The sequence below is a fragment of the Hylobates moloch genome, unplaced genomic scaffold, assembly GCF_009828535.3.
Source record: "Hylobates moloch isolate HMO894 unplaced genomic scaffold, HMol_V3 SCAFFOLD_11, whole genome shotgun sequence".
Lineage (NCBI taxonomy): Eukaryota > Metazoa > Chordata > Mammalia > Primates > Hylobatidae > Hylobates > Hylobates moloch.
Window position 1 is genome coordinate 84,091,426 of NW_026652286.1, and position 14,709 is coordinate 84,106,134.

At 37.4% G+C, this 14,709-nt stretch overlaps 1 protein-coding gene across 3 annotated transcripts in view; it reads right to left on the bottom strand.

Annotated features, from left to right (window-relative positions):
• Positions 1 to 14,479, bottom strand: part of BTG4 (BTG anti-proliferation factor 4) — a 161,581-nt gene extending 147,102 nt beyond the window's left edge. For 2 of the 3 annotated variants that reach the window (XM_058446659.1, XM_032167342.1), the window contains exons 1-3: positions 14,274 to 14,479; positions 835 to 1,033; positions 235 to 372 (exon numbers count right to left, since the gene is read on the bottom strand). In XM_058446659.1, the coding sequence (XP_058302642.1) occupies positions 235 to 372; positions 835 to 1,007 (311 nt within the window). In that variant the 5' untranslated portion in view covers positions 1,008 to 1,033; positions 14,274 to 14,479. Of the gene's footprint in view, positions 1 to 234; positions 373 to 834; positions 1,034 to 2,858; positions 2,989 to 14,273 lie in introns of those variants that run through there. The other variant, XM_058446660.1, reaches the window with a different exon arrangement.
• Positions 14,480 to 14,709: the final 230 nt, after the last annotated feature.

A 14,709-nucleotide genomic window follows, 5' to 3' on the forward strand; every position in this document is an offset into this window, starting at 1 on the left:
GCAGTGATTAAAGCCACATTTCAAATATTTTGCAAAATCATTGTGCTTTCCACCTCACCCACTTTGAATAGAAGTCTGCATTATCTAACAGCAGTTTGCATCTAAAATCTTAACCAAGAATATCCCTGCTGCTAACTCAAGGCTTTGGGGCATCATCTTTCATGAAGGTATGTAAAGTTGTCTAACTTAAGGTTTCCAGGTATCATACAGCACACAAACTATGAGATTACTCACCTACAGCATACTTCAAAGGGATCTACCCATATGGTCATCTCCTTCGGAAGACCCAGGTGAGAAAAATCTACATTACTTTCCACACATGCCCTTTCTAGAATGGGATCTTTATTCTGATTGTTGTTTATCCTGATGCACCTTTTTAAAAAGCGAAGGGAAATGAAGACATGATGACAGACATTTTAGCAGGAGAATCACATTATGCACATACTGTTCCAATACACATAGCTCCCACCTCATCCCCACCTTCCCCTCAGCCTCCTCCACCCTCCACTCTTACAAATAAGACAACATCAACTTTTGATACAGTGGCTCAGAATGTATGTTGCATCACTAAGTCACAAAATTAGTTATCTTTCATGGCAAACACAAGTTAGAAATTGTTTAATCTACCTCACATAAGGGGCTTTGCTCTGTTGTTTCCAGCCACAGTGTCATCTACTATGTCTCCTCCTTTCAATTCCACGTTCAAACAAATGAACTCGAGCCCATAAAACTTTCGTTACTTAAATGCAAAAAACAAGATCACTCCATTTTCCTAGGAGCTGGCTGGTTGCTTGGTGATTGTTTCCCTTTGCCATCCCACATACTATCTCTCACCTGAAGGCTTGCCCTTTAGAAGGGCAATCAGAGTGCCAGTGACTTCTGTAGGTTTCAAACAAGATCGTCATCAGCTTTTCTGCAAAGTCTTCTATTTGCTGTTTACTTAGTTTATCATGTTTTTTCACCAGTCTTGTGACAAAGAAAACTGTTGTTGCAATTTCATCTCTCATGATTCAAGAAAAATAGATAAGGAGGTCTGAATCATTAAAAGGAAACAAGAAGAAATAGAAATGTTTAACTTATTATCAATATTTAACTGCCATTTAGAAATTTTACATACCTTAAAGTTAAAACTGAGAAAATTTGCTAGAAAGAAGTCCTTAGTAGATAAGTACATGAACACTATCAATCAACCTAACAGCCAAGAACAGCAATTCCTCAAATAGCCCAGTTTTAAAGGTTTTCAAAGGGAAAAAAAAGGCTTTTTAAAATTTTAAAGCACTGAAATAATAAATGAAACATCACTACAACTTAAAAAAGATCCTGATATGAGACAGTAATTACCTCAAGCATTACTTTTTAAAGATATATTAACACAGCGCAAAATATTCCAGGAGAGACTAATTCCAAAATGGGGCTCACAAGTTGCATGCTTTAAGAATAATCAAACACATTATACTTGCCAACAAAAGCTCTTCAGCACCCAAGAAAAGTGGGTGAGAGTTAGAAGACCAACCGCACTATCCCTTATGTTTCCAACTCTCACCCACACCTGTTCGTGAGTTTGAGGCTGAAGTTTATATAAGCCTGGGCCCTAAAGGCTGATGGGTGTTTCACCTTACACAGGTGCTGCCTATTGAAATGATCATATAGCTTTTTCATATGCCAATCTGGTCTCCATCCGATTGCCCCTTGGCATAAGTGGAGTGGGTTCTCTATTTGAAGTGTTTAAAATTTTCAGACTAGATCTATATTTTCTATTTTGCTATATAATCTTATCTTTTATAACACAGAGTGAGAATCAAGTGTTCTCCTTCCATATCCTAATATCGTACATTCCAATGATGTCATCTCTAACTTAGCTGACAACATATTAAGGAATTTTGCCTTAGATTTCTTACAAAACTTGTTAAGACAACTTTGAGCAGTCGTTATGTTGACTATACATTTTTTACTAAAGTGTTTATTTGTAGGATAAATGGAAGAGATCTGAGTTAATCTAACCTCACCAGTTCTCAAAGGGTGGGTCAGTGACCATATGATCTGGACTCACTGTGTTTCTTGTTAAAAATTCAGATTCTTGGCCGGGTGCGGTGGCTCATGCCTATAATCCCAACATTTTGGAAGGCCGAGGCAGGTGGATCACCTGAGGTCAGGAGTTCGAGATCAGCCTGGCCAACATGGTGAAACCCTGTCTCTACTAAAAATACAAAAATTATCCAGGCATGGTGGCATGTACCTGTAGTCCCAGCTACTCAGGAGGCTGAGGCAGGACAATTGCTTGAACGCAGGAGGCAGAAGATGCAGTGAGCCAAGATCACACCACTGCACTCCACACTGGGTGACAGAGCAAGACTCCGTCTCAAAAAAATAAATAAATAAATAAATTTAAAAATTCAGATTCTTGGACCTTATTTCAGATCTGTTGAAGCAACTCTTCTCAAGGTAATCAGTAGTTAGCAAGCTCCCCCAGGTGATTCTAATACCCACTAAGCGTTAAGACGCACCACACCTGACATACGTTAAGTCTTTAACGCTCAGGATTAGTGATCATTCGGTTTCTTCTTTAGTGAAAAGGAATTCACTGTCTTACAAGGAAGTCCATTTCATTTCTAAAAAGCTTCAAATAACAGCCAGACCTTCCTTTCTGTGTGGAGCCAAATCTACCTCTGATTTTCCTATATGTGCAGCCTAGTTTTTCCTTCTGGAACTACACCAATCGTGTCTAATGTTCCACCACATGATGACATTTCAAATACTAGCTACTCAGCCTCCCTCAGCCTTCTCTTTGTGGTGCCTAAATAGTCTCAGCTTTTTAAGAGTTTTTCCTACAGATGCAGCTCACCATGCTGGGTACTCACATCACAATGAGTGTCAGGTGTGTGAGTAATCCTCTTTTTTTTTCCAGCTTGCACACAATGCTCCAGGTGTGCTCCACCTCTAGACTAGCATGGGACTGTTGCTTCCCTCCCTCTGAATACTGTATTCCAGAACACAACCTCGGGTGGCTTTTACCTTGTTGGCAGTGGCATCACACCACAGACTCACATTGAACTTGCAAGTACTCTTTTTCATTAATGCTATCATTTTGTCATATCTTTCCATTCCTGCACAATACAAAGTTCAAAAATATGGGCATTAAGATCGGATAGACCTGGGTGTGAATTGCAACTTTAGGACTCACCATCTGTGTAACCTTGGGCAACTTAATTTTCTGCCTGTGAAATGGGAGGTACAATAGTGAACTCATAAGGTTGTAATTAAGATTATAATAGATAACATTAAAGCACAACTCACTTGTTCTTGAGCTGAGCAGAGGGCCTCACGCCTGAAATGCAAACACTTTGGTCCCAGGCAAAAGGATCACTTGAGGTCAGGAGTTTGAGGCTGGCCTGGGCAACTCAGTAAGACCCCTGTCTCTACAAAAATTTTTAAAGTCAGCTTGGTGTGGCATGTACCTGTAGCCCTAGCTACTCAAAAGGCTGAGGTGGGAAGATCACTTGAGCCCAGAAGTTTGAGGCTGCAGTAAGCTATGAGCTATGATTGTGTCACTGCACTCCAGCCTGGGCAACAGAGCAAAGACCCTGTCTCAAAAAAATTTTTAAAAACCTTTCACTAGTGATGAACTGAGATGAAATACATATATTAGGTAGTGTGCTGGCTATTGTAATGTCTTTGATGCTTGAGAGGTATAAGAAATGTAAGTATAAGGATTATCAAAGTTGGTTAAGGATCCAAAAATAGATAGAAGAAATTAGTTCTAGTTATTCTAGTACAGTAGAGAAACTATAGGTAACAATTGTTGTATATTTCAAAATAGCTAGAAGATTTTTAATGTTCTCAACACAAAGATAAATGTTTGAGGTAATGGATATCCCAATTACCTTATTTGATCATTATATATTGTATACAAGTTTTAAAATATTATATGTACCCCCAAAGTACATACAACTATTATGTATCAATTTTTAAAAACTGTTTAAAAAGACTATGAAATGGAGGGCTGAGCATCTTGATATCTAAGAATATGATTTAAGATTTAATTAAGATTAATTTAATTCAATTTAGTAAATATTTAAACATCTACTATGTACCCAGAACACATTAAAATAAACAAATGTGAAAGTAGGACCTTAATAATCTTCCAACTCCGTAGTATCTTGTTTGTTTCAACTGTCCATGATGTAGTTGTCATTCCTCTTCCTCAGTGGCTGGGGTACCTAAACGGTTGCACTTTGGAATCACCTGAAGATCTTTTAAAAATACCAATGTCTGCCTCCTATCCCTTACCCCAGACATTTTTTTTTTCAATAGAGATGGGGTCTTCCTATGTTGCCCAGGCTGGTCTTGAACTCCTGGGCTCAAGGAACCCTCCTGCCTTGGCCTCTCAAAGTGCTAGGATTACAGGTGTGAACCACCATGCCCGGCCAAGACATTCTGACTTAATTGGTATAGAGTGCAACCTGCACATCAGGATTTTTAAAAGTTCCCCAAGCGATTCTAATGTGCAGCAAACGTGGAAATCATTAAGATAGATACCGCCTCAGCTGTGAAGAAGATTTTAAGCTTATTTTACACTTTTGATTGCTTAATAATGCCTTAAGTTTAACAGATTATTAGGACAAATTTGCATCATTTATTCTCATATTTTCTAGCCATTTGCTAGGGTAACTTTTGCAAAGATTATTTTTTAAAATTTATATTACAAGGGACAAAGCTGAAAATTAGGGTAACTCCTTGTATACTGCTGAAATTTTGCTTCTGAACTAAAGGCAACATATGCATCAACAAACACAAAAATTTTTTTCTTTTCAAATGGTCAGTTTGCATTTACAATAATAGAATGATGCCAGGTGTTTTTATAACTCTTTTATTATTTCATCTTCCCGATGACAAACTGTTCCCTTGCACTTTGAGTTGGTGAAGTACATTAATGAGGTTTTGAACCCTCTCCTAGCATTATTTTCTGCAACAGGCCCAGGCAGGCCTTGAAAGTTATGAATAGAACAGTAGAATAACAATGTACTTAGATTTCAGGAAAGAACAATCAAATAAAAAGTAAACATCATGCAAGATTTCCTTCCGTTACTTGTTTATGACTTGAAACACCTTATTTAAATCACCTCCTTTACATTAATGACAACTACACCTTCTGTTTTAATTAACACTCACTTAATGACTATTTACTGACCACCTACTTCACAGACACTAAGTATTAGTGGGGCTGGGGGTAAAAACAAAATTCAACTTTCCTTTCAAGAGGCTTATTATCTAGAGAGGGAAACCAAATATATACACAAGTGACTAATTGGATGTAAAGTTTGAGAAATTAAATACTCAAAATTTACCCCAAGTTTCAAACACTAGTAACCAAGAGATTAATGTTATCATTGAAAGAATGAAGTTCAGTGGAAGAGTCAGTATAAAACAAATGGTGATTCATTCAGATTGAGGTATACTGAGCTTTCAATGGCAATTAAATACCCAAGTAGTGATGTCCACTGACAAGATGTTAGAATTTAGCAAAAAGACCAACCTGGTCTGGCCTAAGCCAATCCCAGAGCTAAGTAGAAGATAAAATTACTGCTGAAATTGGAACAACTCTCCCACTATCCTTGTGTCATGTCTAAAATTCTCATTATAAGACATTTGTTCCCTTGCTTAAAACCTTGTCTTTCAAGGATATCTTTTTGAAAATGTCCAATGAGCTATCCACAGTAGAGCAACAGGATGGTGTTCTGTTTGGGTGAGGGGATTATGTCTGGGTGAAGAACCACAGAAAACAAGAAATAAGAGGTTCTGGCCATTTGGAGTGAGGATGAAGAACAGAAAGGCAGTGAAGCAACATAGACATATTTTATTTCCTATTATGCCTGTAACAGAGAATCAAATGGTATAAAACATGAATATGACTGACATGACCTTGTACAAGTAATAGTTTCTAGAATTGCATTCTTCATTTTAAAACGAGGAAATTCAACTTGATGGCTAAGGAATAGTCAAGCCCCAAAGTTCATCGATGAACGTAAAACTCGAAAATCTGGTTCTACATTTGTCTTCTTGGTTTTAGCTAAACTTCACTTATAAAATGAAAATATTTATGCTTACAAAAGTTTAAAAATAGACAAAGTAATTTTAAAATATCATCTGAATTGAATATTAAATTTGCTGGACTTGTGATGTAATAACCAGTCTTATAATCCCATTTCATTTCTTTAGCTTCCTTCCCTAAACTACAAGTTATATCCCTAGGCTCACCCATCCGTTCACAAATACATGTTATTGCCAAAGAGGGGAAAAGTATAGATGTTTCAGCAAAAGTCCACTTCTGACAGAAAGTATTTTTTTAACAACAGCAAGAAAGTAGCACTATTTTATAAAACAATGAACCGATTCTGTAACCCACACATAAACTCAGTTCCATTATGGTAAAGCCACATGAAAGGAAGTTACATTAATTGCTGAAACAAAATTGCTTTTCCCAAAACATTATCTAATGAAATTCTACAGCCATACAATGTTGATTTGAACTCAAAAGAAATTAATTTCAGTGTAGCCTGATCAAAGTAAAATTCCTTTACCAATAATACTGTGCAAGTGTTTTATCTGCCACAAGCTTCTTCCTAATTTGTATTTTCTATCTGCATTACTGAGCATTCACAATGTAAGTGGCATTATTTGAAAGACCACAAAAAATACATACATATATACATAACGTTTCAAGTTAGAAACCAAGATAACTCCTATTCAACATAGTACTGGAAGTCCTGGCCACAGCTATCAGGCAAGAGAAAAAAATAAAAGGCATCTGAATTGGAAAAGTAGAAGTCAAATTTTCTCTCTTCACTGACAATATGATTGTATACCTAGAAAACCCTAAAGACTCCTCTAGAAGACTCCTTGGCCTGATTAACAACTTCAGTAAAGTCTCAGGATACAAAATCAATGTACAAAAATCAGTACCATTTCTATAAACAGTAACATTGAAGCTGAGAACCAAATTAAGAATCCAATCCCACTTAGGATAGCCACAAAAAAGAGCAAAATACCTCGGAATACATTTAACCAAGGAGGTGAAAGATCTCTACAAGGAGAACTACAAAACAGTGATGAAAGACATTGTAGATGACACAAATAAATGGAAAAACATTCCATGCTATGAATTGGAAGAATTAATATGGTTAAAATAACCATATTACCCAAGCAATCTACAGATTCAATGCAATCCCTACCAAATTACCAATCTTGTTTTTCAGAGAATTAGGAAAAATAATCCCAAAGTTCATATGGAACCAAAAAAAGCCCAAATAGCCAAGGAACTCCCAAACAAAAAGAACAGAGTCAGAGGCATTATATTGCCTGACTTCAAATTATACTACAAGGCTATAGTAACTAAAATCACATGATACTGGTACAAAAATAAACCCAGAGATTAATGGTACAGTATGGGGTTCTCTAACCTAGAAATAAAGCTACATATATACAACCAATTGATCTTCAATTAAAGTCAACAAAAATAAACAATGGGAAATAGACACCCTATTCAATAAATGATGCTGGAAAAACTGGCTAGCCATATGCAGAAGACTGAAACTAATTCCCCATCTCTTAACATATACAAAATTAACTATAGATGGATTAAAGACCTAAATGTAAAACTATAAAAACTGAAACTATAAAAATCCTAAAAGAAAACCTAGGAAAACTCCTTATGGACATTGGCTTAGGCAAATAATTTATGATGAAGTTTCCAAACACAAACGCAATAAAAAACAAAGATAGAGAAATAGTACATAAACTAAAAGTTTCTGCACAGCAAAACAAATAATCAATAGGATAAAAAGACAACTCACAGAATGGGAGAAAACATTTACAAATTACACCTCCAACAAAGAGTTAGTATTCAGAATCTACAAGAAATTCAAACAACTCAACAAACATAAAACAAACCAATTGAAAATGGGGCAAAGAACATGAACAGACATTTCTCAAAAGAAGAAATGTAAACAGCTAACAAACATATGAAAAAATGCTCAACATCACTAATCATCAGAGAAATGCAAATTAAAACCACATTGAGATACCATCTCACTCCAGTCAGAATGGCTTTTATTAAAAAGTCAAAAAACAACAGATGTTGGTGTGTATGCAGAGAAAAGGGAACACTCACACACTGTTGGTGGGAATGTAAATTAATTCAACCTCTATGGAAAACAGTATAGAGATATCTCAAATAACTAAAAATAGAACTATCATTCGACCCAGCAATCCCACTACTGGGTATCTACCCAAAGGAAAAGAAATCATTATATCAAAAAGATACTTGTACTTGTGTGTTTACTGCAGCACCATTTACAATTAGAGCAAAGTCATGGAATCCACCTACATGTCTACCAACTGTTGACTGGATAAAGAAAATATGGTGTATATATACACCATGGAATACTACACAATCATAAAAGAAGAATGAAATCATGTCCTTTGGAGCAACATGGATGGAGCTGGAGGCCATTACCCAAAGTCAACTAACCCAGAAGCAGAAAATAAAATATTACATATTCTCACTTGTAAGTGGGAGCTAAAGAAATGGTACATGTGGAAATGAAAATAGAGAAAATAGACTCTGGGGACTCCAAAGGGGGGTGGGGAGGGTTGAAAAATTACCTACTGGATACAATGCCTAATATTGGGGTGATGAGTACAGCAGAAGCCCAACACCCAACATTGTGCATGTAATACCCATGTAACAAACAAGAATATGTACCCCTTAAAAAAAGAAACCAAGATAACTCATTAAAAATAATTCAGAGTGTAAGAAAATGTTCCTATGTACAACACTCTATACTAACATAATAAATATGTGTATATGTATCAGCACTCTATACCATTATAATAAAATGCTGAATTCAAAATACAATTAGAATATAGAATAATACTCTCTTATTAATGGAACATACTAATTTTAGAGTGACAATATTAAGTGTCAAAGCGATTAGAGAAGAGAAAGGATCAGGAAGAACTAAAGGTACTAGGGAAGATTTTACCCAGGAAGTAGAATTTGAGCTTGAGATTTCAACAAACTATAGAGTAGCTAAGAGCAGGAAGGACAATGTGAACTTTACTAAATGTAAGCATGATGAAATCTTTGAGATATATTCTATGAATATAGAGGAAATAAAGATAACAAATGAGGATTATGTAAATTTTTTAACTAAGTTTCCCACTTTAAAAAAAAAAAAGCTTAAGTGCCAAATGAGGACAGTGGAAATAAAAACAAGAATAAGTAGATACAGAGTGATGTTTAAGAGGATGGCATAAAGTATTTTCATTCTTGTAAATCAATTAATTAACAGGATAATCAGTCTGTTTTCTCCTTTTGGCTTAATAGAGTTACAGAATACACCCTAGAGATCTTAAGAAGAGGAAAGTTTATTAACTTTCTTCAACTGTGCAGACTACTAACTAGCTTATTGAAACCTTAAAATTACTTTTATAAACCTGAAAATCTACCTGAGGGTTTTTGGTTTTTGTTTTTTTGGAGTTTATTTATTTTTTTTTTGAGAGAGATGACAGAGGCCAATCAGTAATGGGACAAGGCCAGGAAAGTTCATCTGTTTAGTTCTAGCCTAGAGAAGATCATTGATCCTTCATTGACTCAATGAATAAAGCCCTGGACAAAAAAAAACCTGGTAGAGCCAATCCAATCATCTGCTGCCTATGTCTAATTCTCTACTGACCAAACCTTTGTGATGTGGTGGTGTCAATGCAGCAGATTCTCTTGAATTCGTAAGCGTATGAATTTTAAAACAGCTTGGTTTTTGTGAGAGTCCTCTCTTCTGCTTCCTGTAGGCAACCCTTCCCAAGATTTACTTCCTTCTGTCAGCCCCTAAAGAGGAGAGGGATCCTCTCAGATTTGGTCCTGAGCCTTCTGTTTTCCTCATTCTATTCTCTAGGATAGAATTCGAGATTAATACATTACTGTCATCACCTACTCTGGCGTCCTTGATAGCAGGGACTGGCAGGTCAATGAAGAATCAGCCAGCAGACCTTTCTTGGAGAACTCCTCGTGACTTCAACTATCAAGAGGATAAAAGAGCTTCAGTCTCTTTTCAGTTCTGGCCTGCTACCAGAGTTCTAACTCCACGTATCTAACTCCACCACAATATTCTTCCATGACCTAAAACTAAACATGCCTACACCTAAAATCACAATTATTCTCTGACTAGATTTTCCCCCTCAATACCTCTACTTGTCATCGAAGTCTAGAAGTTAATCTTATTCTGTTTGTTCACTTGAACCAGTTACCAACCAAGTCATGCAAAGTTTCCTTCACAAAGTTTCTCTCTTCATGCCGTATTTTCTACATCACCTCGTACTGAAATTTACTAATCTCCTAAATGGTCTTTCAGTCTCCTCTGTCTCTCCCTCTTCCAATCTATGCTACTTTATGAATCCTTATAAAACAACACATTGTATACATCTGGGGCTCCTCGAGCAGAATAATGAAATTGAAACTCCCTGGGCTTTTTTTTTTTTTTTTTTTTTGGTGAACTTCATAGAAACGTATAAGCAGGCAGGTAAGTAGGATCATGGAGGACTTTAAATGTTAAAGTCCTCTTTAATTTTATTTCCCCAGTGGTTCTCATTGCTCTTCCAATTGGCCTCATACATTACAATCTCCATAAATTTGCTTGTGTTTTTCCTTCACAAATTGCTCCTGCTACCAAAACATTCCCTCTTCATCTCTAGTATTTTTGCTTCTAGGCTCAGCTCAATCTCATCTTTTCCATATAGCCTTCTCTGTGTCCTAACCTTTGACAATTTTCCTTTTCCTTTTTCCTAAATGTTGGCAATAATGAAGTTTGTATTCGTCATCAGGATTCCTGAAGCAGTTTTTCATATAACCATCTTGATACTAAATATATATAATATAAATAGAATATATAACACAAACATATATTCTTAATCTATTACTATGTTATATTAATATTAAGATATATTCATATTACATACTAATATAATTAACATATTAATTATCTATATATACACACATTGTCCATCTCACCAACTAGACCACATAAATCCCTAGAGATTGTTCTCTAAAGATGGAAAATATGCAACCTGTTTGCTCCTACTGAAGCCATACCTAAGAGCTCCGGCAACTTTAATTATAAAGACTATTTTGTTAGACTGCTTATGATTTACCTGAAAGATAAATTAACATTTTATACTGAAAGCAACAGTATTGATTAATCAATAAACATAAACAAGAAGCTAATTAAGAATCTGGTGCACTCTTACTAATGAGAGTACAATGAAATGGAACTAGAAATATGGAATTATAAAAACTGCTGGCAGTTCATTTTAGCTTAAAAGAAAATCTTCTCCCATAAATAGATTCAATGATTTTTAGTTCTTCAAAGGCACTGAATTGAATTCAATTTAGTCTTGCTTCAACATATAAACTAGTTTCTAGGTATACTATCAAGAAAGTTAATAATCTGACATTTATTGATCTGTAAACCAAGATATGGTTTTATATTTCCTATGAGTAAATATGCATTTTAAAAAAACAGGTTTAGGCCAGGTGCAGTGGCTCACTCCTGTAATGCTAGCACTGTGAGAGGCCAAGGGCGGGGTGAGGGTGGTGGATCGCCTGAGGTCAGGAGTTCGAGACCAGCCCGGCCAACGTAGTGAAACCCCATCTCTACTAAAAATACAAAAAATTAGCCGGACATGGTGGTGGGCGCCTGTAATCCCACCTACTCAGGAGTATGAGGTAAAAGAATCGCTTGAACCTAGGAGACAGAGGTTGCAGTGAGCCAAGATGGCGCCACTGCACTCCAGCTTGGGCAATAAGAGCAAAACTCCATCTCAAAAAAAAAAAAAAAAAAACAGGTTTAAAAAGAAGCTGCTAAAATCCAGTAATGTCTAATTAGTCTAATTCTTAATTTCTTCCTCTTCCAACATCCTTCAAAAGCTGTGGGAGATGGTAAGTTTGTATGTATTGAAGGGAGGGATATGTTGTCTCCATGGTCTCCATCTTTTTTGTTTTTTTTGTTTTTTTTTTTTTTGAGATGGAATCTTGCTCTGTCACCCAGGCTGGAGTGCAGTGGCACGATCTCAGCTCACTGCAACCTCTGCCTCCCAGGTTCAAGCGATTGTCCCACCTCAGCCTCCCAAGTAGCTGGAACTACAGGCACGCACCACCACGCCCAGCTGATTTTTGTATTTTTAGTAGAGACAGGGTTTCACCATGTTGGCCAGGATGGTCTCTATCTCTTGACCTCGTGATCCACTCGCCTTTGCCTCCCAAAGTACTGGGATTACAGGTGTGAGCCACAACGCCTGGCCTGTCTCCACCTTTTCTAATTCCCAATTCCCATCAATCTAGTCTTGTATCTAGAAGTGGTAAATTAAGTCAATATAAATGTGCCAAAGCTAAAGCAGAAGGTATTTGTTTTCTACACTCTTCTTGACTTCCTCCTAGTCATCAACCTTGTCTCTCCTGACAGCTCCTTTTCCATCTCCCTAATCACCAAAAGCCCAGAAACTAAAACAGTAAACAATTCCCCTGAAAGGTGCCTTCCTAGTACTGTCTAAAACAAATGCAATCTTCTGTGTGGGCATTTAAAACACCACAAGCATTCTTACTTAGATTAAATCATGGGTCTCCCTGGTCTCCAGGCATGCCTAGACATGAACCATAAAGAGAATGAGATCCTTGGAGTTTCTCTAGTAACTGCAGGCCAAATCAACAGCAACCCTAAGAACAAGCATTCTTTTTTTTTTTCAACAGAACTAGGCCACACACATTTTTTGTCATTATTTAAATTTTTAGTTATACTACATAGAAAATAAACTCATTTTAAAAAGTTATTTCAGTAGGCAATGCATCTTCATGACTTTTACATATGAGTTTCATTTTTTATTACTTTTGAAGAAAAGTCTGTAGAAACCTACTTTTCAAGGCATCTAACACAACCATTGCCTTCGATGGCAGCAATCCAGCTCAGGTAAGATATTTAAGATGCAAATAATAATCATAAAACATCAATTGGGAAGAAGTGTTCGATATAGTATTGGGTAAAAGTGACTAACAATTTGGTAGAAGATAATCGTTTTTATAACTATCTCCTAACCAAGATTTCTCTAAGTCTGCATATTGTTAATGGAATGAAGACTATTTTGCTCCTAGTTTCATGTATGTATATTTAAGTGAATGTGAGTCATTTATGTAATGTGTGCTAAAACACTGTGCCCCTCGCAAAGATAAGATGAATACAAAATACAGTTATTGTAGATGGCTATGTCTTTCACAATTTAATTCTACAAGTTAATTTTTACAATTATCATTTCCTGTGCTATATATTTTATATTTTGGTTTCTTTCCCTTCACTTTGGGGTGTACAGAACAAAGTATGCATTTGGAAAAAAAGTGCTGTCTTTCATATGCAAAGAAAATGCTATAACTTATTCAAACATCCTTGGGCAGTTCTTTAGTTGTTTTAATAGTGTGAGTTTGGAGTTTGTATTGAATGATCCAGATGACCTGCCCCTGTTCATGTTACTTGTGGCATCTATGAGAACATTTGCTGGTTTTAGGGAATCAATCTATAGGTGGGAAGTTTTCTTTTGCAGAAACTAATTTAGAACTAAGCCTTTGGTGTCAGCAATGAGTGCTCTATACTGGATGCATGAAGACCATATTTCTAGGGGAGGCTGCTTCCAGCTGAATTTCACAAGGTGAGGATAAAGAGAACATTCCTTATCCTCTCCTGATTAATTCATTAAAGGCAAAGGAGGGGAAGGAAAGTTATTAGCGGAGATCTCCCAGAAGTCCTCTGTAACTGTCCCTTTTGCCCAACTGTCACAAGATACTGTTTTTCTGGCATCCACAGCCCTAACCCTGAATATCCAAAGGTACTCTTGCATCAAGGATCTACTCAAGTCTCACCTCCTCTGGGAATCTTCTTTGACCTATTACAGCTCTCACTAAGGGCCTCCCTTGTATTTCTATCAGTCCTTAGTTTAGTAATTTATTATATATATACTGTCTTGAATGGTATGGCCTTGATCTCAAGAGGACCACGATTTGATGTAACTAACAAGCTGCCTGGCTCACTATTTGACTAGAAGGCCCAGGCTTCGCATCGCTGCATGGCCCTCTAAAAGTATAAGGCCAAGTCCCCAACAAAGCACAAAGGTGCAGATGAGACTCTCAAAGGCATCCGCCCACCTCCATTTGGAAAATTCAAACCTATACTTTGAGGTACCTGGGAAGCCGCTTTCCCAGGGCGGAATGGTCACGGAAACTGGGTTGACTGGGGGGCTTCTTGGGGAATGAGGGAGTGGAGGAGCTCTTTGTCCCTCCTGCTAGATCAGAAAGAGAAACGTCTCAAGAATCTGGGCCTCCATCTTCTAGGCGTCTCCCTTGGAGGCCCTTCAGGGACCGCCCACAGCCCCTTCTCTCAGCCTCCTCCCCCCCGCCCCGTCTCGCGCCCGCCCCGCCCCTCGGCCCGCGGTGTTCCAAGGACGGTTGGTCGCCCCCGCCACAGTCACTCGGCCGCTCAGAGCTGCGGGGCGCACGGGGTCGAGAGAGCCGGCTCTAGGGTTTGGGGCTGGGAACTGAAGCCTGGCGTGAGGGAAGTGGGAGCCCGGGCCGAGGAGGCGAAGGGGAAAGGAAAAGCGAGGGGAACCTGAGCGGGAGGG